The 26,307-nt window shown below is 44.7% G+C and overlaps 2 protein-coding genes across 4 annotated transcripts; one reads left to right on the forward strand and one right to left on the reverse strand.

The window, feature by feature from the left end:
- Window positions 1-500: 500 nt before the first annotated feature.
- Window positions 501-14,932, reverse strand: rbl1 (retinoblastoma-like 1 (p107)). The gene is made up of 21 exons (XM_077577418.1): window positions 14,580-14,932; window positions 13,550-13,683; window positions 12,200-12,480; window positions 11,806-11,934; window positions 10,162-10,316; window positions 8,755-8,819; window positions 8,490-8,679; window positions 7,204-7,370; window positions 7,000-7,112; window positions 6,561-6,664; window positions 6,091-6,228; window positions 5,843-6,007; window positions 4,681-4,822; window positions 3,804-4,073; window positions 3,447-3,640; window positions 3,165-3,341; window positions 2,725-2,796; window positions 2,536-2,629; window positions 2,320-2,465; window positions 2,066-2,230; window positions 501-1,700 (listed from the first exon to the last, which is right to left on the reverse strand). Exons 1-21 carry the CDS (start codon window positions 14,739-14,741, stop codon window positions 1,503-1,505), a joined length of 3,261 nt encoding a protein of 1,086 aa, XP_077433544.1. The 5' UTR covers window positions 14,742-14,932; the 3' UTR covers window positions 501-1,502.
- Window positions 14,917-25,514, forward strand: podxl2 (podocalyxin-like 2). 3 transcript variants are annotated; one of them, XM_077577421.1, is made up of 12 exons: window positions 14,917-15,865; window positions 16,779-16,822; window positions 16,897-17,032; window positions 17,911-17,966; window positions 18,378-18,552; window positions 18,617-18,798; window positions 19,680-19,754; window positions 20,142-20,298; window positions 21,758-21,819; window positions 21,910-22,092; window positions 22,276-22,479; window positions 23,707-25,514. In XM_077577421.1, exons 1-12 carry the CDS (start codon window positions 15,790-15,792, stop codon window positions 23,770-23,772), a joined length of 1,416 nt encoding a protein of 471 aa, XP_077433547.1. In that variant the 5' UTR covers window positions 14,917-15,789; the 3' UTR covers window positions 23,773-25,514. The 3 variants fall into 3 exon arrangements, with proteins under 3 accessions (XP_077433547.1, XP_077433546.1, XP_077433549.1); XM_077577420.1 differs by having other exon boundaries at window positions 17,911-17,965; window positions 18,371-18,552; XM_077577423.1 differs by lacking the exon at window positions 19,680-19,754 and having other exon boundaries at window positions 17,911-17,965; window positions 18,371-18,552.
- The last annotated feature ends 793 nt before the right edge of the window (window positions 25,515-26,307 follow it).

A 26,307-nucleotide genomic window follows, 5' to 3' on the forward strand; every position in this document is an offset into this window, starting at 1 on the left:
TTTAAAAAAAAAAAATCTATCGTATCTTAAATCTGCCCTAATTTAAATTTTAATCATTACTGTATTTTTAGACTGAGACAAAATGTGTCAAAAAATTTCAGTGCACGCGCACACCCACGTATATAAAAGATAAATTGTAATAGATAAAGTGGTATATACATTTTGAAACAACAATGTATTGAAGTGGTTCACTTTAAATACAAACACAACCCTAACCCCGACGGTTAATTTCGGTAGACAGACAAATGTGAGATTCCCTTCATTTTTCAAACTTGTACACATTAAAAATTTTTTAATAAATGTAGTTTATGTGAAATAGGAGTAAAGAAAGGTTGAAGACTGCTTCTTGACAAAATCTTACTGTAATTTTAATGTATAAATTGTATGATATTAGGCATAATAATGTATTATTATAGTGTGCCCGCAACCCTTGAGGAATAAGAGGTTCAGAAAATGAATGGATGGATATTATTGTGTAGTACAAAAACAACCACTTCAAATACTTTTTTTCCAAACTGATTTCAATTTCACGTCAACCTACAAAGTTATACACAAAAAAAGATGAAGAAAAATTAAACACACTTGCTAAACTTGTGTGTAGATGCTACACAGACGCTCGCGCACTCACACACACACAAACACACATTGACATTAAATAGTCAAGCAGATTCCACAAACAACAAAAATGCTAAGAACTTGTCAAAAACATTTTTACAAACTTCTCATGACAACATAGCCAATGTCATAATTTTGATTGACTGCCGGAGCAAATAAAACCAAACCCTTGTAGCATGCTAACAGTTAGCATTACAGGCTCAGTTGTCTTTGACTCGTGTTGAACAAACGGCACAAAGATATACGTATGTTTACGTAAAGTCATAGAAGTCCCTTTGCAGTGTCTCACAAAGACATGATCACACTCAAATTAGCAAATGTTACTGTGCTAGCATTATTTGCGTCAGAGTTAGCATTAGCTGGGTAATGACAGTTCACATGTAGCAAAGTTAGCCTTAGCTTTAGAATGAAAACTAACATTAGAAAGCTAGCGCTAGCTCCGTAATAAATAATCATGTTAGCATGCTAGCATGAGCGCCACAGCAACCGGCCAAGCAACATAATTAGCTAAATAGTTTTTAGCAGATTACCCTTTTAATAACCAGACATGTTAGCATTAGCGCCGTAATGAAGAGTCAGCATGGTAGCATTCGCTCCACAGCGACCAGTCACATGACTGTTAGCATTAGCTTGGTATTGACTAGCCATGTTAGATAAAAACCTAACGCTTTGATGCTAACAGACCCATTATGGAGTTAATGTTAGCTTTGTCACAACCAGTCATTGTTAGCAAACAAGTGTTAGCGCCCCAGTGACCGGTCATATGCATTAACACTCGATAATGACCACTATAGCTAAAAGTCATGTTAAGGAATTAACGCTAGTTTTGCGGTGAGCAATCATACTAGCGTGCTAGCATTGGCACATTTTCGATGGCAGCCAGTCCATCAGTGGCTCTGCCTCTCCGACACAACGTCCTGTAGCCTCTTTAGCAAAATGTCCGGGCCGCTGCCGCTGTTCTCGGGGCACGTTCGCTTGCTGGGGGAGTCGCACGCTGATGACATCATCAGCTCACCCTCCATGCCAAGGGCTCTCTTGTGGCCGTTGCAGCCTTGACGCAGCATGCGGTTGATGTCAGACAGATCCTGAGGAGGACGAAAGGAACAAGGGTTAGCGTTAGCATGGCGGGACTTGCCTTGTGCGCCAAACAGATTGCATTTGTAGTTCCTAATCTAATCTCTAAATCGAATCTAATTAATCATTTAGAAAACAAATGACTAACCTAAAACTAAAAAAAACTATCAAAGTCACTATAAAACCCAATACAAACTAAAAAATATATATATCCATAATGAAAATTACAAAACTTATTATAACCCCGGTATCAAAGCAGCAAAGTAGAAGAACCGCATCTCGAGACTAGTGACTTCTTCTGGGACTAGGACTTTGTCTCTGGACTAACACGTTCCCTTCCATGTGGAGGAGTAGCTTGTTGGTGATGTGACGGTACCTTGGAGGGGCTGCTGTTGATGCGGAACGTGAAGGAGTTTGGCGCCAGTCCTCCCGTCGACGCTTTGTGGGGCGACACATAAACGCTATGACGCTGAGACACTCGGCGAGGAGACGGCGGGTGGCAACGCACTGAAGGGAACGGAGAAACGGGTGGCGCGTCCATCTGCCGCGCACGCACACACGCACACACAAGAGACACAGACCACAAGTTCATTTCAAACCATTCGATCAAATTACAGCGTGTGCGCGTACTCTGTTGTCATGCGAGGCGTATCTCATGGCAAAACTTTTCATCTTGATCACGTAGACGTTGTTGTAAAACTGGATCAGGTCGCCGCGTTCCTCCTCGCACGATTGCTCGTCTTTGCCACCGGAGTTGGCGCGCGTTTTCTCAGCAGCTGCCAAAACCAAAAGTTAGTCAAGCGTTAGCAGTCACGTTAGCATGCTAGCATTAGCAGCTTCGCTTACATTCTGCTCCCGACGCAGGGTCAACCTCCATGTTCTCATCTGATAGCGCCCCCGGCTGTCTGGGAGTGCGATGCAGGAGGACGCTGCGGTACACCTACACAAACGGCACACACACATGCACGCATGTCACCACGGCAACAGACCGGCCGTGACCGTCTGCGGGCCGTAGGTAGTCGGGCGTGTCCTCACATGGCTGCTAGCCTGCGGTTGGCTGCGGTAATACTTCATGATGTCCTGGAACGTGTGCGCCTCCTTGGAAATCTGCACACGGGCAAGCGAGCGTTAACTTTCCATTCTGACGCTCAATGCGAACATGAGCTCTCAAATGACTAATCACATTTGCATGCGAGCATTAGCTCTTGAACGACTAAGCACATTAGAGAGCTAGCATTAAATATTGAATGACTAATCCCTTCAGATCACATTAGCTTGCTAGCATTAGCGCACAATCGACTAATATCGTTAGAATGCTAGCATTAGCTCTCAAATGTCTACTCACATTAACATGTAAGCATTAGCTCTCTATTGACTCATCACATTAGCATGTTAGCGTTAGCTCTGTAATGCTCAGTCGTGTTTGTTTTACAAACTCTATTGAAGTAGCGCGTGCGCGTGCGTGTGTGGCCAACCTTAGCGATGATGAAGACGGTGCAGAGCAGCATCTGGTCCAGGTGTCTGTCCTTCATGAGTTCTGTGGCGTGAAGCAGAGAATGTTCAAAGGCCGTCCAGATCTTTGCACGCAGCTCAGACGAGATGTCCAGTTTGGCACACAGATCGCGAAGGCGCACGCTGGCCAAGTGGTACACCTGCCACGCACGCACGCACGCACGCACACGCACACGCACACGGGTCAGCAGTCAGACACAAGACCGTTCATTTCTCCAGACATTAGAGAGTACGGCATTTTGCACCTTCCGGAAGAAAAGCGCCAGGGATCCTGTGCGTTGCGGCCGCGCGCTTCCCGCCTGGGCGTCGGCGGGTGCGGCGACCGGCGGCGGTCCAGGGAGGGGGCGGCCGGGCGACGCGGTCAGCAGGAACTGAGTGGGGCCGCCGGCCGACGGGTCGCATGGCTGGACGGGGATCAGCGTGATCGTGTGCTCGCCGCCTGTGCGCAAGTAGGACATCAAAATACGACCAACTGATACATTCATGTTTTGTGCATCAAAATTGAAAAATGTATCAATCAATACATTTGCTGTACGTGACGACTGATGCAAGCGGAGCAACGCTGCGTGGAACTGTGGCATGGTGTCATTCGAGACTCCCACCTTGCAGCGGTATGCTGAGCACGGTGGTCTGGCCCGCCTGGGGGCCGATCTTCAGGGTGCCGGCGGAGCTGAGCGTCAGCCGCTTGGCGGGAGACGTCACGGGGCCGCCCGCCGTCACGGGGCCGCCCGCCGTCACGGGGCCGCTCGCCGTCACGGGGCCGCTCGCCGTCACGGGGGCCGGCGGGTCGTCGCCGAACAGACGGCGCTTGGCGCTGCCGGCGGCCGGAGAGCTGTAGCGGTCGTGCACCGACAGCGGGGACGGCGGAACTTCTACGGGAAACAAAAAGGCAAGAACAAAATCTCAGTGCGATTAATAATGCATGACTTCATTCACACAAAATGATTTTGCCAGGAGAACAGAACACACTTGGCAAGATGACCTCAAACATGAAGATGTACCTTGGCAAAAACTATCATTGAGCAGAAAAGGCTTGCAAGTGTTTTTTTGTCAGGCTTCCTTAAAGGTTGCAAACGGTTGCAAAAACGTTCACAAACATTCTGAACTCATTCACTCCCAGACATTTTCAGTGAGTTTCCACCAAAATCAGTCATTAGGTGACTGCTGGTTGGTGGCTTTCAGTTTCTTTTTTGTTGATTTGTAGTTTGATGTGAGGAGCCAAAACGATTAGCACCAGGTCACTTTCCACTTGGCACGTTTCTTTTCTCCACCTTTTGGTCAGAAACTGGCGCATTTTGGCACACAAGTTCTCACGCTGATTACTAAAGAACCCAAAAAACCCAAAATGTAAAAGTTGGGGGGAAAAAGTGTTTCTGCTCCAACCAAAGACAGACCTCGTCGTGTAGGAAATTTAGGTGCAAGACAATTATTGGGTGTGTCCTGGCCGAACCCGAGGAACATTGATGTTGAGCCGCTTACCTTTTCGCATGCTGCCCACGCCCGAGCGGAACTCTCGGATGCGAGGATGCACGATGGGCGACAGCGCCACCAGGGGCAGGTGGGAGAAGGCGGCAGCGGTGGAAGCGGAACCGCCCGAGTCCAAACTGGACGGGAAGTTCACCTGAAGCAAATTAGCAAAAACATTTACAAACAAGCCCATCACGAGCGGTTCGTGGTCAAGGAAAAGTGGCCGATTGTGGGGGATTAAAAATACTTTTTTTTCTTAAAGAGGAAGTCGACCCCCAATTATTTTGGACAAAAATATGTTTTCTGCAGCCCCAGCAGTCTAAATGTGGTATTCTGGTTAATAAATGTCTAACAGGGAAACCTGACACCGCCATGTTGCTCCTCCCAAGAAACGTTTCTCGGCATACGATCTTATGCATTTACAGTATTGGAGGAAATTGGAGAACATTTGAGACAGTAGAAACAGCATGATTTATCGTGTTTAAATTTATTAAACATAAACAAGAGGACTTTACAACTAGCCTTAAATACATGTATAAATTATATGCTTAATGATGTTTACAGGAGGAATTGTATTTTATGTATTAAGAATTATAACTGTAATCCAACCAAAAATGCCTAATTTACGTATACCGTATAGTTTATACAGTAGTCTGCTCATGAGATGGGAGGAGCAAGATGGCCGCCCTGTGGCTTCAACAGCTTGCACGGACGTGTATGGCTATCGGCTACCCAGTCATATATTCAAATCAGTGACTGAAGATGACATCATAGTTGCTCAGGTCTCAGGTAACAACCAATCACAGCGCAGCTTCCGAAAACAGGTGAGCTGTGATTGGCCATTGCCCGAGCTGAGCAACTGTGATGTCATCTTCGATCGACAGCAAGTGGCAAAATGGTCGCCACCTGAGATGGATCAAAACGGCTGGATTTTGCTTCATAACTCAAATTCCACAAATGTAATATTAATCAGAATGTCATGTTTAGACTAGTGGGGCTGCATAGACCGTATTATTGTCAAGAAATGTTTAAGGTTGGCTTCCACTTAAAAGAAAAAAAAAAAAAAAAGAAACCGTGATTTTTAAATGCTGCTTTGTGGTCCATCGTATACGTAGAGCAGGCCTGCAAATTCATCTGTTGGCACAATTTGAGCCTGTTGCGGCGTTGCTCTGACCTCCTCGACGGTGGGCACTTTATTGCCGGCGGCACGCAAGGCGTTCCACAGGGCAGAGTCGGCGGTCCACGCTCGGCTCTCCAGCACCTGCTCCTCGACCAGGTTCAGATGCTTGACCATGTCTCGGGACAGGCCTTCCTCGGAGCGGATGAACACCTCGATCACCTGCGCACGCACATCGGCCAAGCTGGGACGTCACGCGCGCACAAACGTGTGTCTGCGCGAGTGCGCGTGTGTGTGCGCCAGACCTTGAAGAAATAGAAGGGGGCGAGCTGGAAAACGCCGATGATCCACGGGAACGTCCGCTGGGAGCTGTAGGAGAACAAAACCACCTCCAAGCAACACGCCAGCAGAGAGCAGTGGAAGATGTCCTGCTCCAGCAGAGCCTGCGATACGCGCACAAAAACACACACGGAAATAAAAAGCCACACGTCCACGCAAACCACGTTTATGAGAGAGGAGGCCTTTAGTCCTTGACCTCATTCACTGCCAGCTGTTTGATGGCATTTTGAGTGTTTTGCGACAACAAAAAGTGCAGAATCAAAACTTTTAGCATTAGCCTTGGTTGCTCTGAGTCATACGGTGTTGCACCGGGTTCAATTTTGGGGCCCCTGCTCTTTTCATTGTATTTGCTGCCCCTGGGTTCCATGGTAAGAAAGCATGGGACTTGTATCAGTGAAAATGTCTGACATGCTCGTGTGCATGTGTGTGCGCATACACTCATGTCTTTCCCCTGCAGCCTCTTGGTCTCCTGCGTCAAGACGTTCTCCAGAACTTTGTAGAAGAGAATCTCGGCGAGCTTCAGGCGACTCTCGGCAAAGTCTGACCAAAAAGTGTGGAAGACATTATCATTAAATGGAGAAACAATCAACACATAAAAGGTGCTCTTCAATTTTGGCGGCCAAGAAATGTTGATAAGAAGCCTTTTCAATGAAGTGATTAATCGCGATTAATCAAAATTCGAAGATGTGATTAATCTGATTTTAAAATGTAATCGTTTTACAGCTCTAATATTAATGTTATTAAATCAAAGTTAATTCATTTTTCGGTTGTTGTTTTTGTTTTGTTACGCAATTACAACGGGCATCAACTATACATGGCTTTTGGGCCTGACCTCTGACCCCACTGTACTTGAAAATTCCGGCGTGCGCACGTACCGATGTGCGACCCCGACGAGTGCTCCGAGTCGTTGGTGTAATGTTCTTTGAAGGTCAGTCCCAGCGTCTTCACCCGGTTGGCGATGGACTCCGTGGGGTCTCTGGAGCACGACCTGACGTCCAAAGCAGTTTTTGGTTATTTGCGGAGCGCAGACAGAAAGTTGTGGCTGAAGCTAAGCTAAGCTAAAGCTAAAGCAACGTTACTTGAAGATGCGCAGCAGCTGCTCGCTGGGCGCGCTCCTGAGGCCGGCCACCATGCTCTGAAGACGGCTGACGCTCTGCGTGGCCGACGACACGGGCGTCACCAGCACGTCCTTCTCCTTCAGGTACGCGCGGCCCGTCAGAGGCGTAGAAGGCGCCAGGGACGCCGACTGCACAGGGTGAGCACGTTTTGCACAATTAAAAACGCTATGCTACACTTTGGTTGGAAATCAAATACACAATCAATTCTCACCAGGACGAGTTCTTCGCTAGTCAATCTGGTGACCGGCGGTCGTGTTATTTGAGCTAATGCTAAATGCTATCTTGGCTGAAAGTTCCACAGCGGCAAACGAGTCAATGCACTCACCATTATCCAACTTTTTTTTTTTTGCTCAGCTCCGTTGTTGTGGCAATGTTGTTTAAAAAAATTAAAAAAGTGTGTCGCCTGCAACTTGAGTTGTCTTGCGGCTCTTTTGATTTTGATGCCTCAAATAAATTATAAAATGTGCTCATTGCTGTTTGGCGCATTGTGAATGTTAAAGTGAATAGGAAGGAATAATAATAATGAATTCCTTTTTAATTGGTTTATCGTAAATCGCTATGACAATTGTGTGATCCACATAAAAACAATTTGCTCCAGGACTGGGGGGGGAAATAATAATATTATATAGTAATAATCATTTCTGTTCCACTTGGCCTCAGAGTTGTTTTTTTTGTTAGCGTCAGAAACTTCTCATTAGCTTTAGTGTGGTACTGCTCCAGTTGGTGGCAGTCTGATTCTGTTAGCATCTGTTATCATTAGCACCGGTGTGTTCCTGCTTCTGTTAGCATCAGCCTTTCTGTTAGCATTTGTTATCATTAGCATTGTTGTGTTCTTGCTTCTGTTAGCATCAGCCTTTCTGTTAGCATTTGTTATCATTAGCATTGTTGTGTTCTTGCTTCTGTTAGCGTCAGTCTTTCTGTTAGCATTACCTTTGGTGTGTTCCTGTTCCTGTTGGCCTTGGAGTATTCCAGTCAGTACGTTCTCATTCATATTAGCGGCAATAACTTCTCAGTCGGCGTCAGGTTGATTCCATTAACACGCGTTATTAGCAATGGCGCATCCCTGTTCTAATTAGCCTCAGTGTCTTTCCGTTAGCACTTGTTCTCATTAGCAACAGTGTGATCTTGTTCCAGTTGGTGCCATTGTGATTTTTTTTTTTAGCACTTGTTGTTGGCAACCGCACAAGACTGATGCGCCAGCGTCTTTCTGACAGTATGCTACATTTGATCGATCACGAAATGTTGACCTTTTCCACATGATGCTGAAGCTGCGTCTGCCCGCCGGTAGTCTGTCCTGCGCCCGCGCCCGCGGCGGGCTGCTGGAAACTTTTCCTCGGCGTTCCAATTTCCTCGTCGGCGTCGGCGTCCAGGAAGATGCGCTCGTCAAAGTCTCCCACCGTCAACACGTACTCCTCGTACTCGCGGTTGAGCGCTTTGCTGAGTGCAAAACCACAGCAAGGCGTCAGGAGGACAAAACGCAAAACAACACCAAGCGGAGGAGTAACAATTTACTTGTTGTCAATAAAGTTGTGAGGATCCAAAAGTTCAGTCAGAAGATCATCGTTGCCCTTCAGGATCTGATCAGGATGGAACAACATCAAGTCAGATTGTCGGCCCTCGCCATATCGAGCTTCTTGGATTCTTCTTCTTCTCATGGATTTTCAACTGTACATTAACTCATTTTATATTGTTGATTTCCCCCCGAACAGATAACTGCAATTCTCAGCCAACAACAGCCAACTCTCATTGGCGGACTCCCACGTCACTCACCAGGCTTTCAAAGTCAAACACATTCAAAGTCACACACACACACGACAGTGAGGAACATGAGGACGGTGAACCCAAGTGGACAAAAATAATACCCCCAACTCACTTGCATGTTACTCACAAAACAGCAAATTTCAATCCAAGATTGGTCCCTAAACGTACTTTGACACTCAATTCTTTTCTAGCACATCAAGTTTTTCAGATATTTTCATGTTTTGTTTTTGTTTGACCTTAGTGTGGCGGAAAGGACAGAACTCCATTAAACTCAACTAATTGAATACACTGCCTGAAAAACTGAAAAAAAAATCTAATTAAATCAGGTGACTCGGACATGGACTCAGGTGCAAAACAATGTGATCGGCACATCCCTAATATTACACATTACACATGCATATTACTTATATTGTCGTTGTTGTTATTATTATGACGAAATCCTGATGTGCCGGAGAAGAAAACGAGGGCAGATTAAAAAATAAATAAATAAATCACATCTACTGTAAAAAAACGGATGAAAACAATTTTGTAAAAATGTGTTGACCAGCGTAATCAAAGAGCTGCTTGGTAGAATCCACAATTGTAAATATATTTGAAAGCACCTGCCCCTTAATAGGAGTGTCATAAAGTTTGAATAAATAATCAAATCAATATAGGGTCACTATCAAGCCTATTTTCATCTCTGGCGTCCAGAACGTTACCCGTGCGATAAGAGAGGGCCGGCCGTACTCGAGGAAATAAAACAGGCCTCACGAGACATGATGAGACGCTTCTCTCTATGGAAAATACATTTTCTCCCTTACTCGCATTATCGGGCCAAATGAGACATAAGTGGACATTAATGGGTCCCACGGGGACAAATAAGGCCCAGTAGGGCACGACGGGGAACACTGGCAGATTATTGGAAACAATGGGACATAATAGGAGACATTAACGTGATGATGCAACACGGGAGGCAAAATGGGGGCAATTGGACTTGATCGGGGACACGATGGAAGAAGATGGGACATAATGTTAGGGGACATGAAGGGGAAAAAACGGATTGGAAGTCAATAGCAGTCCCTGGCGGACCCCAAAACGAGACCAAACGTTGTAGGGAACATATTTATGAGCGCGTGCAGGCGACACAGCGGGCCGCTCCCCGAGGCGTTGGCGTACCTGCTTGCGGAAAAGCTTGTGTATGTAAGGCCTGAAGTAGTGCTGCTTGATGCCTTTGGCTTCCACCACCAGGCCGTCGTGGAGCTCGCACAAGCGCTCCAGCACGCACGGAGACGCCTCGTCGGCGCACGCCTGCACTTCATCGCCCGACGTACCTGGCAGACGGCACAGACTGCGCCATCAGCACCACACGCACAAATACAGGCGGAGGGGGGGGGGGACATTCAAATCAGACAAATGGAATCAAATCATGTATCGAGACGCGTGTCTCATGACGGCCAATTCACACCGACTGTGGAACTGACGCGGTGCTTTTTCCGTACGGCATCCGCATGGACTGCGATTGACAGCGCGTGCGTCGCTTGAGCCGTCGGTGCCGGGAAATCTGCACCCGCCGCACCACAAGATGGCGGCTTTCCTCAAACGCTATCAAATCTTTTGTGGCATTGCGAGCTCACAAAGAAACGATGGAAGGAGTGACATTGTTTTATGCTAACCGTATTGAAGATGTCATTTGTGGCTATTTTGTAAAGATGACAAAGAAAAAGGTTTTGTGCTGAATTTGCTGATTATATTAGCAAACTTTTACATACAGAATGTACATTTGGAACTCATAAACCACCTTTATCTGTATTTTATAAAGACTTTTGAGTTGTATTTGCAATCAGGCAAGAGAGAACAACACAAGGTCACGGGGGTCGCGCTGGAGAGTTCACGCGATAGCGACCGTGTATTTCGAGTCCTATTTGTAAACAAGTCACACTTGGCTGTTGTCGATATGTTTTTGGAGATTATTTCTGGGACTTCTACCATCGGTAAGCACGTTTTGTGTTTAAACACTCTTATTTTCTCATGTTTTATTTATTCTGAGCTCGTTTTTTTGTCTTAAATGTCCGACTCATGTCATGCTATGTAGTTAGCTAGCTTCCTTCCCCCCCAAAAATGGGTTTTATTTTGAAATATACCGGATCTACCTTGATGCCGACGCTCGACTTCCTGTCCGGCTGCTGTAATTTCTTCAGCTTGATGAAATTCCGCACGTGGCATGCGGAAAAAATAAGAAAGCCTGCAGAAACCTTCGGCAACGCCGCATCCGTTCCGCACCCGTTCCGCACCCGTTCCGCACCGCAACTAGTGTGAATTGACACGCAGATGTCGGATGTTTTCTATTCCTTGCGGGGGCCGTACGGAAAACACACCGCGTCCTTTTGTTGAGGCCAAATAGTAATCAGTGGATGTCGGTGAATCGGCCGCTTTCCATCTCCCATCGACGGATAGCCGATTGTCGTTGCTAATCCGCACGATTTTTGTTTCTTTGAATTGAATTAATTTGGATAATTTTGGGCTTGTTGCAAATGACTTAACACGACAAAAGCAGCAGCCGTACCTTATCGAATTAAAATCACACCTACTTGAACCCAGCCGTCACATTGTCATTTTGTGGAGAGGTGCACACCCCTAAAACAATTATCTTTGTTGTTGTAGAATATTCTTGTAGTTACTTTTACATTTCCCCCCAGAAAATACTTTCATCTTTGCTGCTATAACACCTGATAAAAAAGTCATTTTTCCCCTCAACAAAATTGTCCGTGTTAATTCGCAGGCCGCCTTTCAATCAAGTTTTTGACATGCCGCGTTTCTGACCGATGAAGGCGGGGTTGATGAGATCCTTCCTGTTGGCGCACATCAGCGCGTTTCCAAAGACCAGGTCCAGGCAGCACAGCAGCAGGTGGTACGAGTTGACCAGGTCGTCACCGATCATGTGAAAGTTGCCTACAAGGAGAAATATGGACAAGGACCATCACATGGAAATGCTTCACACGTGAATGGCGCTCCCAGGTGACGCTTACGTGGCAAAAAATGACTCACATTACAGCAGCTCAGCGAGTTACTTTTAGTAGTTGTGAAATTTTAAAGCAAACTCTTGCTTTCCAATTTCAAAAAGGTTGTTGACGGCTGCTCTAAGAGTCGTTCGTCTTTTGAGAAAATGGCCGCCTTTGAAGTTGTGGAGGTCGCAGCGTCCTGTTTGGCGACGTACCTTTGGTGTAGACAAAGAGCGTCCAGCAAAACTTGAAGACGCCGGCGGTGTGACAGGGCAGCCGGCGGTGCTTGCGGCCGCGGGGCTGGCGCGGCGGAGGGGGCGGCGCCTCGGAGCCCGACGGGCCCCGGAACATGGCGCCGAAGATGGGCTGGAACTTGCGGAAGATGACGGTGGAAACCTCAAAGTTGCGCTCCAGACGCTGCATGCGCACGCGGAAGTTCTGGCACAGGTTGGACATGTCGGACCACTTGCGCATCTTGGAGAAGAACTCGATCAGGCTGGCGGACGCAGCGGCATCATTCGTTAGATGAAAGCTCTCACTTTAATCCCGCTACTTTTTTAATTATTATTAATTTGACTCAAAAATGCTATTTATATTAGCTCATAATTTTAAGTAAAAAAAAAAGCTTTAGTCCCAGAAAATAGGAGGATTTTGTTTTTTTACTTCATTCTTGCAATATTATGGTTTGTCCATAAGCAAATATCATATTAAGACTTGTTTTTTAAGAAAAGACAAACTACAATCATTAATTATTGAGACCGTTTACACACCAAAAAAAAAAGCCAATGTTAATATCACAACCGGAAGACCTCATTGACTAATAATAATCCAATCTTCACCCCGAAAAAATTACTTTTGCCCAATAAAAAAAAAATCTATTTTTATCTCATGTTAAGATTTTGTGGGGGGGGGGACTATTTTAATCATAGACCATTAAAAATATAAAAAAGGGGGGAACAAAATTATTTTGTAATGTTAACTTATTAATCTCAGAACATTATTTCCCCCCAAAAAATGTAATTTTAATCCGATAAAACGAAAAGAATTGAAAATGGATTTAATTACGTTATGTGTTAATGTCATAAAAAACTAATTTAATCTAAAAAAAATACATACTTTCTCTTTTTATGAAAAATACTATTTCATGTCATTTTCAAATTATTTTGTCCAAAATCCTGTCCTGATATTTTTTTCCCCTGAGATTACAATTTTAACCTGCAGATTTTAACTTCATTATTTTATCATAAGACTTTGTTTTCATAAAAAAAAATACAACTTTGATTTCATGAATTATTTTTTTTAATATGACAAAATGAACGCTTTCTAAAAACAATGTTTACTCTCAAAACCATCCATCCATCATCTTACGCTCGTCACTAATCCGCTAATCACATAACATTCTCTTCAAAATAGAACAACCTTAACCTCGTATTAAAACCCGATTTGTTAAAAAAAAAATCTAATGTATGATTTCAATTTTCTAAAGAAATTTGTTTTCACTCTCATAAGTGAGACTTGATGATGATTTTGTTTTTTTTTTGGGAGGTATGTTGGTATTTGAGCACCTGAGTTTGGCGGTGCGCAGGATCCTGGTGAGTGACACGCAGTTTCCCTCCATCACGCCTTTGCCCACCGTGGGCGTGGTTCCTTTCCTGCAGGCGGCGTACAGCGAGCACGCCAGCCAGTGCACCACCTCGCCCTGCACGCACAACCACAACAACACAAGTCAAACAAACAACACGCCGTTACGTTACATTCAACCCAGATCATTTTAAAATACTGAAATAAAATGAAGTGTTGAATGCTGCGTTTCTTAATTTCTGTAAAAAAAAAAAGTTAGGATTTTTGTTTTCACATAAATGAAGACCATTAATTATGAATAATAACAACACACTATGATATATTCATCAACTATAAGTAAAGTAAAGAAGAGGGGGGTGTAAAAACTTACGTTTGTGATGTAAATATTGAGTTCAAATTCTGTAACATTTATGTAGCCATCTGGTGAACCGAACAGTATAGCCGCAATAAAATAAAATAAATCAGGGTAACATACTATGATTTATGAGTTCTTAAGGTGTCCTTGATTAATAGTTCTTGCCATTCACAAATCCTTAAGCGCTCTCGGTCATGTGGAGTTGAAAAGTTCTCTTAGCTAGGAAACTTGGGTATTAAAATAAATTCCCAGTTTTCCAGTGGAAAATACGAAATGAGGGGGCCTTCACGTGCAATTACAACTCGGCGTTTAGTATTTACTATAATTTCGATACAACTTGAAGGCGGCACCAGTTACGTCATGTGTTGCCTTCCCCGACAGTCTGAAATTACAACTATCCCCACACAACAATGTCTTCTTCTTCATAGTTTAGCCAGGTAAAATCACCGTTTACCCACCTAAACTACTGCTTTATATTATCGTTTAGCTGGAAAAGATTTCAATTACTCGATAAAGTAAGTTTAAAAGGCCACGTACGACATATGACCGACCACGAACCCTCGGAACGCCCAAATACCGACGTCATCCGCGGCGTTGGTCGTCGCTGTTGTTAAGTGACGCGGAAGCTGTCCGAGTTCAAGCGGCGCCCTGCAACTCACCTCCAGCGTGTACGTGTTCCAGATGGCCGTGAAGTTGTCCATAGCCTCGGTGGCCGTGCGCTCGTCCATGTTGAGCTCCTGACAGAGCGTCTCCAAACTCCTCCGAGCGACGCTCTCCTCCATGCGGCCCGACTCAGAATCGGACGACTCCTCGCCCCGCATCGCGGCCGGCCAGGCGGCTATAGCTATCGACAAAGTTGTATGGCCGTAGCGGAGTGTAAGGAAATTTAAAAAAGAAAAGAAAAGGGGGGGCAACCTTCCGAAAAAGGCCCCAAAAATGAAAGCAAGCCAAAACAAAAACACGACGCTTGTCCGGCTGTCGAGACGACGACTTAGCTCCACTTCCGCTAACGAGTGGCGCCAAAACTGCTGAGCGAGGCCCAATGGGAGACGAGGGGCGTGTCCGTCACGTGAGCTAGTCAACCAACCAATCTTGCTGGTATCTCATCACTTCCGGATGTTTCAAGTTAGCTGAAAATGAAATAAACTGTTAACAAACAATGTACTGTAGTCAGGTCACTGTTGGATGAAACTTGAAGGACCCCCCCCCAAAAAGGAAGAAATTATACTTGGAAGACCTGTTTCTACGTTCGTCATATTTACGGTCGCAGACCTGATGTAAAAAAATGAGTTTTTTGTTGTTGCTTTCTTTATTAATTGAAACTCCAACATCCAAATCAAATTGAGCACACAAACCAGAACGGTGCTGTCAAACACGCAAGACACAAGAAAAAGAAAACACAAAACCAAAAAAACGTAAACAAATGAGTTCCCTTTCTTCCGCCCGTTTTTCACGCTGTCATTTCGTCACTTCCGAAGTGTGAACCATTAACTTTTTATATATATATATATATTTTTAAACCTAATTCCGTTTAGCGGTTTTGTTTTTATATCCACATATTTACTATGGCCAAGTACGTCAATGGAGCTTCTATATTTTCAATAACCAAATGTCGTCTTCTTTCAATGCATGATAAAACTATTTGTAAAATCTGCTTAAAAGAATGAGAAAATGATACTGTATTATTTTTTAAATGCTGCTGTGATGGAAAAACAAGGCGAGTAATGGTGTCCTCTAGTGGCTCTTAATTCTGAATTACACCTCAACTTTCTCTCCTCGTGCATAGCGCGCAGAGCCGGGGTACTGTATGTACAAACTGCGCACGCGCGTCTTAAGCAAGCTGCGGTGCGTTCACAAGAGAAGGAAAAGATGAGGAAGATCATGATGAGGTGTACTGCGGCGGACATGGCGGGCCTGCTCCTCTTCGCATTCGTCATGCTAATTGGTCAGTCTACACGCGCGCACACACACACATGCGCGCACGTGCGCGTGGGAGGTGCGCTGCAGTGCGGCGTTGTTCGTGCGCGCGCACCGACGCTGATTAATTCATGTATCACAATTTGAAGGTTTGTTTGCATGACGATAACAATGACAATGATGTTGATGACTACTACTGTGGTGATGATTTAGATTTTTCCTATGAGCCTTGAACACACCACTTGTGTTCTCAGTGGTCACATACATGGGGTGACCACCATAGAAAATATAATCACTATATTTTCACGCAGAACCCAGCAAGGGCGGGATATTTCCCAAATTTGGTTGTGATTCCATACAGCAACACAGTCACCCTCCGTTGGGTGGCCTAAACAGAAGAACAATCATTTTTATGCTTTTGCCTTTCATACGGAACCCAGAAAAGGTGGAATATTTCTGTGACTGTGTGCACTTTTTCACAGAATACAGTAAAGGAAGGATATTTTCACAACTGGGTGCACTTTTATACAGTAACACAGCATCCTGTCATCAGACAATTGTGTGACCCTAGCGTCTGGTGTGACTGTAACAGAAAGAAGAAGAAAAAAACACAATCCACCTTGCCTTTCAGTCAGAACCCAGTAAAAGCAGGATATTTCCACAACTGGGTGTCATTTGACATAGCAACACAGCATCATAGCATCATCAGATAATTTGATGATATCAGTGTCTGGTATGCCAGGAACAGAACAACACCATTTTTTCCCCCACAGTGAAGACTCGATATTTCTGGAATTGGTGTGATTTCACACAAAAATAGATGACATCAGTGTTTGGTCTGACAGGAACAGGACTTTGCCTTTCACACAGAACCCTACAATTGAGCCTTGGTGGAGGTCTGACATTGAAGTTGTTTCTCTTTCCTTACCCCCACCGTATAGCATTGCCGCTCTCTGAGTCCTTTGTGTCGCAGCCCCGGAACCCGGTGAGACGAGGAACACTGATGACCACTCGACCCATTTGTCTCGCCTGTTTCAGTGACCTGTCATTTTTCCTCAGGACGACCCAAAGAGGGCGCCACTGGGTGGGGACACAGAATCTTCCCTGGAGGAGGCCTCGGGTTCATTCGGACGTCTTGAGAGGCATCACGTGGTCAAGAGGACGCACGCCACGCTTGACCTGGATACCATGATTGGTCGGTGGATATGTGGTCACTTCATTGGGTACACTGACTGAATGGTCGTCAGTTCCCCTGGCCCTCATTAGGAATGGACGCTAGAATTTATCCCAGATGATTTAGGGAGAGAGGCGGGGTTCATCCATAATTGGTTACCACTCAATGCCAGGGAACAAACGATATAGAATAAAATTGATTGGTCACCAGTCTATGGGAGTTCACATACGGACAAACAACAGACCGGTTGTCTCTCCAGTCATTAGATTAATGGCTGTTGAAGTATACGTGTAATTTATGACCTCACAAGTCCATGTATGATGTACGAACGTACATGAAGACACCATTTTTGACCATACAGCACTTATATTTTACGACCATATATGTAGGCTTCATGTGAAGCCTTGTGATTTATGACTATACTGTACACGCACACATATAATTCATGATTTATGACCATACATGTACACATTGGATTAATATTGTATATGTAGATGTATGATTTATGACCATTCAGTTTCATGATTTATGACGTACATGTTTTATGCCCTTACATGTACACATATTAATGACCATATATGTGCGCGTACGATTTATGCGCATGCACACTTGTGATTTATGACCCCATATACATAGCTATGAGTTATGACCAGACAGTCATACATTTGAACAATATTGCACGTGTATGATTTATGACCATTCAGTTACACGTGATGTATGACCACACATGAACATTTTCTAACCTTACATAATACAAATGATGAAGGACTTCAACTGTACACATATGCTTTATGACCCTACTCTGATTTTTGACGGTGTTTGTAGATGAGAATGTGTACCTAATGGAGTTTCTGCCGATTGAAGCCAACCGTGATGGTGACATGTTGACACGTTGACAGGGTACGCGCCTCCCTCAGCACCTCCTGACCTCCCCCAGGAGATCGGGCCTCACCAGGTGATCACTCGTTGACTAACTCAGCAACTGAAAACAAAATAGCTTGCTCTAAATAACTAGAATTCACTAACTAACTGAACCTGAACAAAATCAAAGGCACTGTCATGTACCAACAAGCTAAATACCAAAATATAAACATTTGTTACAACTAACTAACTAACTAATAAGCCAACAAACTAATACTAGGTAAATATTGGTGTTGCTGTTTGATATTGTTTGTTGTGTTGTTTATTTGTTGATTAGTATATGTTTGTTTGTTATTGCCTTGTTGTTTTGTTGCTCTTTTTGGTTTTGTTGGTAACTTGTTTTAAACGTATCCATATGAGAAGGTGAAGTTTTGTTGGTGTTTTGTTTGTAGTTTGAACTGTTGTAATATTGTTTGTTTTGTTGCTTCAACTTGTGTTGTTTGAGGTTTTGGAGGCGGAGCTTGATGAAGGCGGTCACTTCAGCGGTTTTGGCGTTCTTCGCTCTTCCGTGTTAGCGTCAACAACAACGACAGGCACGGAGGCGTCTTCAGACATCGCCACAGCGACAGCGGCACCCGAGACGGGCACAGGCACAGACTTTGGACTGCTGGGGGTCAAAGGTAAAGTGACAGATTTTGATTGTCAAACCCGACTCCTTTTGTTTACTTTGAGTGCTTCCTGCAGATTTTAGCCACAATGTGACTGCGGCGCACGTTGACGTGGACACCGGCATGATGCAGCCCAAAGAGGAGAAAGAAGAGGAGGGAAATGAAACCAGGGCCACGCCCACCTCGGATGTTTCGCCCAATGGGGGCTTAGCTGAAACCAGCTGGGACTGGATGACCAGGCCCCCTCAGGAGGCACATGTACGTTTTGTTTGAATGTAGAAATTACAAGTTGAAAGTCCACGTCACTGATTGGAAAATGTATCATTCAAACCCAAAAACGTGTAAACACGTTTTTTAATACTCTGTCCTTCGCTCCCAAAAACATAGTTACACATTTTTTGTGTTTTTTTTTATTTTTTATGCAAGAGCATACAAAAGGCTTTGATGCAGCTTCTGACATGAGGAAGTGGCTTAAAGCAATGGTCGTTATTACAAAAAAATGCCAGAAGGTGGCAGCAGAGTATAAGAGATCAACCATGGTCATGTTGCAACAAGCTCTTTTTGCCAGTGTTTTCAGCAGATTTGTGAATATTGATGAAACGTAAATATATTCTAATGCTAAAAGCTGCAAAACGGAAACGGATACAAATATGATTTATTTCCTGATGAAAGAAGAGACTCTAATCTTGATTTTGGTAGGTGCCATGTTTTTATAGCACTAGAACACCATATTCACCATAATCAGTCAAAATCCAGTAAAACAGCCAGGAGCAAAAGGAGGTTGCTTCAGTCAAAATGGCTGCCAGGCAATGTTAAGCCCATTTCGCCAGTTGGGTTTAGCAACATGAAATTTGGTCGACATGTCCATCCCATAACAAAAGTCTCAAGAAGTCATGTCTGAAAAGGCACACGTCAGGTAGTTTGCCATTTTGGTTCCATTTCTTATTCAAACTTATACTACGAGAATGTTTTGAAATTTCTGCCCCTAAAGCCAGCTTGACTCAACAACAAGAAATTTGAGAGACATGTCTAGATTGAGTCGCCCTCAAGTCTCGAGAAGCTACGCGGGAGAAGTCTCAAGTAGTCTGCCATTTTGCCCCGCCATGTTGTTTTGTGAACTTTGAATGTCTGCCTGCCAGGTGGTGTGCGTGGACTGGACGCAACCGAGTGGGCACGGCTACGTCATCCTCAACATGACACACAATCTCAACTGTGTGAGTGCTCATGACAAGCTAACGGTGCTAAAAGCTTAAATCGTTGCACACACACTTGTCTTTGTGTCATCGTGGGGACATCTCATTGACTTGACTTCCTAGCCCCTCCCCCTAACCCCAACCATCAAAAATGACTGCCTACCCCCAATTCCTTACCGTAACCTCAACCATAACCCAATTCAAACCTACACTCTAAAACCAAGTCTTGACCCTCAAAAAGAGGTCTGAACTTGTGGGGTCTGAACCAACAAAATGGCTACACAATTTCAAGTTGGTCCCCACAATGGTAGTTAAACTTGGAAAAACAGGTGTGTATCGGCCCCACAATGTAGCAAAGACAAAAGCACAACATTTCACACAGTGTGTGTGTGTGTGTGTGACGCGCAGGAGGAATTCCGCGGTGACGGCGGCGTGCACCTGCTGAAGACGATGGAGCGCCGCTTTGCGCGGCGCATGAACAGCCCCGAGGGATCGTGGGTAATTTACCTAAGCAAGCCCACGCACCAACAACGGCAGATGCTGATGCACGTGGCGTCTGAGCATGGTACAAGCACGCACGCACACACACAAAAATGTCAAGAAATTAGCGTTGTTCCGGTATCGGTATCGGGAGAGGCCCCGATACTGCATTAAAAGAGCGGGATCGGCATCGGCAATGACTAACAAGTAACATGCCGATTTTTGGGGGACGCTAGGATGCAGCAGCTTGTGTCTTGCTCGTGCACGACATTCACTGACGTGTAACGTGTTCACTGCATGCCGAGCCAAGATATTCTATTGGCCCTTGAGAACCAATGGCAGGGCAGCTTTTTCATGTTTTTTTTTTTTTTAAAGGTATCGGTACAAACTGGGTATTGGACTCGGTATCGGGGGGCCCAAAAAACGGTATCGGAACAACACTAAAAGAAATCAACTGGCTTTATAAAGTGCGATTACTGTACGTACTTTAGTTTTTACGCGTTGGAGTTGTGCCTTTAAGGGGCGTGGCCTAGTGAGTGGCGTCAGGAGCTGGAGTCGAGTTGGCTACTTAGTCTGGCTGTGTGTGTTTTGCCGTGAATTGTGGCCTACAGCAGCTCCTTGTACGTCTTCTCATTTGACACTCTTTGCCCCATCACCGACAAGTGTGGCTCCCCTTGCCCAATTTGGGAGGGTATGACAGCACTTAAATTGCTCCATTTTTCCCACTTCAATCGAGCCGTGGCTCTCTGAATTCGCTGGTACCTCAAATTTTGGCTCACACACCAGAAAGAGGAAAAAAATGCTTTCAAATTGCTACTTTAGGACCATTTTGGCAATTTACAAGGACCCTTCAAAGAAAGAAAAACTTTGCCCCCTAGAATAATTAGAAAGTTCATCTCCCAAAGCCAGTAACGCAAAATGACGTAGACTTGTCTGTCATGAGTGTATTTACCACCCCAAAAAATCTCAAGGAGCCGTGCTCGAAAAAAACACAGCAAGTCTGAGCTTTTGGTTTGAAGAGATGGATTTTGAAAATTCCGACCTCAAAGGCGGTTGGGATTGAACTGAACGACACGAAATTTGGTAGACATGTCGAACATGAGCAGAGCCACAAAAAAGTCTCAAGAAGCCAAGACACAAAAGATTTGAAATGAGGCTCCAAATGAACATTTGAGACCATTTTGTGCCAGGATTACAAAATTTAAAAAAAAAACCTCCCCTGAAGCTACTTTGAATTAGCAACAGCAAATTCTGTAGATGTTCCGATCATGAGTGGACCCACAAAAAAGTCAAGAAGCCAAACAGCAAGTCTGCCGGTTTACTTTGAAGTCGTCGCGTTCGTGCTGGATTCATTTTGGTCTTTTCCAGGGCTCCGTCAAAGATACAAAATGTGAAGCTTGTCTGCTAGACGTGTGGACAAATGCAAAAATAATTATTGTCCGCATGCTCAGTGGGTTTCGAGCCACATTATCGGGAGTCCTGTAGTTTGTTGTGTCATGCATTTTTCCTGTTGGTGAAGAAAATTGCATGTGTGTGTCTTCCAGGTGTAATGTCCACCAAGGACCTGCTGAACCTGCTGGGAGAAATGCGTCCAAGTTTAAACAAGGTCACTTCCTTCCCAGAACTTTCTCCTGACCTTGTGCGGTCTTTGCGGTTAGCCACGCGCTAACGGCCACTCCCACTCCCACGGCCTCAGGTGGGCATCCAGGACTACGGCGCGCCCTCTACATGCCCGCCCCGCCGCAGTCCGTCCCAGCGCAGCGACTACAGCAAACTCTTTGTGGTCCTGGTGGTCATCGGCTCGGTCTGCTTGGCCATCATCACGTCAGGCTTCATCTACATCTGCTGGCAGAGGCGGCCCCCGACCACCAAGACCACCGTAAGACCAACATGAGACAGAGCAGCGAGCCGTAGTATCCGTGGTATCATTTGAACCCGTTCAAACTTTCATTTTCCACGCACGCGTGGCATGTTCATAGTACTGTTGAGAATAAATCTTTTTTTTCCCCCAACAAGTATTAGGCTCCACGTCCCGATACTTGTGTTGGTCTGTGTTGTTTAGTTCCACGCCGAGGAGCTTCGCTTTGTGGAGAATGGTTGCCACGACAACCCTACCCTGGACGTGGCGGGCGACAACCAGCCTGACAACCGGCCCGAAGACCACCAAGAAGAAGATGAAGAACAGAAGAAGAAAAAGAGGCCTAGTACCAATGGACTGGTGGCGGGAGGCCAAGGCCAAGGCGGGGAGGACAACCCTCGCTGGCAGGTGCGATGGCGGAGGCAATCTGTCCTGTGCTTTCTATTCTGCCGGGCAAGAGGCACCACTTTAGTCCAGAGAGAAGCTTGCGTCCCAGCAGGAGTTCCGGTCCTAAGACAAGCTTGTAATAGAGAATGAGAAGGTTCTCGTCTCTGAGAAGCTAAAAGGTTCTTGTTCCCAGTGAATATTCTCATCCCAAGAGATGGTTCTTGTCCCAAGAAAAGGTTTTAGGACAGAGAGCGGGTTGTATTTTCAGTCTGGAGAGAAGGGAAGGTTTTCATTAGTCCAGAAAACGGTACCAGTCGTGAGGGAGCCTTGTTGTGCAGAGATAAAGTCCTCAGCCTAAGAAGAGCATGATTTAGTCCCGAGAAAAGGTTCCCAAGAGAAGTTTGTATTCTTGAGAGAAGTTTGTCATCCTAGGACAGACGTGGGCAATCTCGGTCCTCGAGGGCCGGAGTCCTGCAGGTTTTGGAGGTTTCTCACTTCCAACACAAGCTGATTCCAATCAACAGGATCGTTATCAGGCTTATGCAGAGCTTGCTGATGAGCTGATCATAAATCAGCTGTGTTGGAGAAGGGAAACATGCAAAACCTGCAAGACTTCGGCCCTCGATGCCCACCTCTGTCCTAGGAGAAGGTCGTGTCCTAGTCCAGTGGTCCTCAACCCTGGTCCTCGAGGACCGGTATCCAGCCTGTTTTCCATGCTTCCCACAGCCAACACAGGTGATTCATATCATCAGCAATCTCTGGAGAAGGCTGATAACCATCTCCACCTGTGTTGGCTGTGGGAGACATGGAAAACAGGCTGGATACCGGTCCCTGAGGATCAGGGTTGAGGACCACTGTCCTAGTCCCAAAAACGGGAATTCATCCCAAGAGAACATTTTATTCCAGAAAAAAAGGTCTAATCCCAAGAGCGGCTTGTATTTCTGAGAGAAGCTTCTTATCCTTAGAAAATATTCTTGTCATTCGTACACCAAGTGAAGGTTTTAGTTCAGGGAGAAGGTTTTCATCCCAAAATTATTTTTAGTGCAGTGAGAAGCTTGTAGTCCCAAGAGAGTTTATCATCCAGACAGATCTATGTTCTAGACCGAAGAGAAGGTTCTGGTCCAGGTCAAATGTTTTAGTCCCAAAAGAAGGTTCTCGCTCTAAGAGAAGTTTCTAGTGGCAGGTGAAGGTTCTGCCGTGTCTCCTTTGGTCTGCTCAGCAAGAATCACCATTTCATTGGTCTTCCAGGTGTTTGTCAATCAAGCAGCAGCTGAGGAGGAGGATGAAGAGGAAGAGGAGGACACACACCTTTGATGGAGGAGGACAAGAAAGAGGAGCGTCTGTGCCTTGGGGGAGGTCACCCACCCACATCATCGCCAGGGCTTGTTAGCCACGCTTTCTGCTAGCCACAGCTAGTGCGATTGACATTCATCAAAAAAAAAAAATATACAAAGCACTTTATGCCACATTTGGAAATGTTGATCATTTGTAACAGATATCCTCAGTTTGATTATTTTAACATTTTCTTCTCTTTCAAGTTTCAGACGTTGGCCTACGTGAAAGGCAGGTGAAAAGCTCAAAGGTTCTCATGTTGTCCGTTTACTTTGCACCCAGTCGAGCCTGCGTCAATGTTTTTGCATTAGCAGTGTGCTAAACTAGCAGCAGCCAGGCAAGTGTCCTCTTTTTTTGGAGAAATGGGAATATGGTCACCCTATCGACAACGCACGTTAGTGTCACCATTCTGGCAGGATAGAAATGGCGTCCACCACACCACCACGCTTTAGAATGATAGACAGCTGTTGTGGACCGGGAGTGAGCATTCTATAGGCTACCGAAAGAGGAACCGATGTTATAGCCGATGGATCATAGCAGCCATGAAAAGGGCGGAGAACAAGACGAGGAATTGGAATTCGCCTCACCGTGGTCGATATCGCTGCCAATACAAATTCTAAAAAGCGAGTTGCTATGCATGGCAAGCTAAACTGCAAAGCAGAAGTTTTACAGGTTTTGTTTAGCTCTGCTAACAGGCCAATGTTTAGCCTATAATTAGAATAAGAGAAATAACCATGCTTCATTGTTATAGCCAGACCAGGACAATCATGAAAAAAAGTGCATACAATTGTCTACTACTGACGGCTGCTTGCTTGTCAAAGTTTGCATTTGTTAGCAATGCTAGTGCTAGCGCAAATCAGCTCGCATTCCCATGAAGAAAACAAGTTGGCCTTGTTTTGAGCTGTCACACAAAGTGACGGATTGTGTTTGTATGCGGCGTGATAGCGTCACGGCTCACTCATGTCATGTGTTAAATCAAGTTTTGCAAATGTAATCATTGAATCCGTTGACTTTCTCTTACAGTCTCTAGTAATTGTTAGAAATTGGTTATGACTTGAGATATATATATATATATTTAAAAAAAAATGACACTTGTAATGTGAGATTAGAGATCAAATGAACTCAGCAAGTTAAAATGGGTAAATTACAAGATTTGCATGCATTACTTGTCAAGGTGACTTTTTTTCCCTTCAACACGGCACAATTTATTCTTGTGTGGGTCTGGCGTTGATCAGAAAACATCTCTGCAAGATGGCCCTGGAATAAATAGTAGTACTGTATGTGGACCCACAATGCACGGTCGTCACCTTATTACTTTTTACAGATGCGGATATTCAAATGAAAATACTGTATCGCGAAATTTATGAACGTCAATCTGTAGACACGTCACCAGTCAATTCCAGTTGCGTGATGACTTGCAGGTTCTTCACTCGGTATTCATAATCCATCTTGTCGATGTCGTTGATGACCAGGTGGAAGGCGTCCATGCCACACCGGATGACGATCTGATGGACAACTGGACCCCAATATTAGATTTGGCAGAGGCATCTTTTGTTGAATTACAGTTATAATTCTTTCATTAAAAAATATATAGTATATAAGATTTCTCCTGTAAACAAGCATATCATTTATACATGTATTTAAGGCACGTTGTAAAATGTCTGAAGTCCTCTTGTTGATGTTTAACAAATTTAAAACATCATAAATCATGCTGTTTCTACTAAGTACTCTCTTAAATGTTCTCCGATCTTATGCTGAGAATCTTGGGAGGAGCAATATGGCGGCCTCGCGGCTTCAAAAGCAGGTAGCCCTCCCTCTCCCTCTCCCTCTCCCTCTCCCTCTCCCTCTCCCTCTCCCTCTCCCTCTCCCTCTCTCTCTCTCGCCCCCCGTTGGTTGTGTTTTATGACTTTGTGCATAGCTGCGCACACTATTGTGCACAGGAACGCTCACTCATCATCCGACCTTCAATGGCAAATCATAATTTACACAATCTCTCTTAATTATGTCATTACTTTTGTGATTCGAAGTTAGTAACGTAACCCACCGTGATCTGACTAAGTGGGACAATCTGAGTTGGAACATTCCGACTTTCCGCCTTCCACGAATGCAGCATTAAACTCGCTTGAAAGGAATCTCGATTTGCACGCTCATTGAAAATTGGACTTTGGATCGTTGTCATTTGATTTGTAAGGACTATTTGGACTTCACATTGCGATGAAATTCCGTTTTACAACTATAACAATCTGCCTGCTTTGTATGATAGTCACAGGCAAAATCAATGCAAATATTATCAAAACTTTTCAATAGTAACATTCAAATTAGTGAACACTTTTATATTTCTACCCCCATATTAAATCTTGCCAATTAAAAATGATTCCGATATTTGAACATTTTTACAACACACAAATAATATCGTCTTCCAAAACTGTCAAAACATGTAGTGACGTTATTTAATAATTACCATAAATACCCCAATTTTATTTTTTATTTTTTTACCCCCAAACCCGAAATTGGCAT

Source organism: Vanacampus margaritifer, chromosome 10 (assembly GCF_051991255.1).
Source record: "Vanacampus margaritifer isolate UIUO_Vmar chromosome 10, RoL_Vmar_1.0, whole genome shotgun sequence".
In the NCBI taxonomy this organism is placed as follows: Eukaryota; Metazoa; Chordata; class Actinopteri; order Syngnathiformes; family Syngnathidae; genus Vanacampus; species Vanacampus margaritifer.

Coding starts and splice junctions, on each gene's coding strand:
- rbl1 (XM_077577418.1), bottom strand. CDS start 14,741: ATGCGGGGCGAGGAGTCGTCCGATTCTGAGTCGGGCCGCATGGAGGAG. Junction 13,684..14,579: donor GGAACACGTACACGCTGGAG/GTGAGTTGCAGG, acceptor TTGTGCGTGCAG/GGCGAGGTGGTGCACTGGCT. Junction 2,630..2,724: donor AACCGCAGGCTAGCAGCCAT/GTGAGGACACGC, acceptor CCGTTTGTGTAG/GTGTACCGCAGCGTCCTCCT.
- podxl2 (XM_077577420.1), top strand. CDS start 15,790: ATGAGGAAGATCATGATGAGGTGTACTGCGGCGGACATGGCGGGCCTG. Junction 16,823..16,896: donor TGTCGCAGCCCCGGAACCCG/GTGAGACGAGGA, acceptor ATTTTTCCTCAG/GACGACCCAAAGAGGGCGCC. Junction 18,799..19,679: donor GGCCCCCTCAGGAGGCACAT/GTACGTTTTGTT, acceptor TCTGCCTGCCAG/GTGGTGTGCGTGGACTGGAC.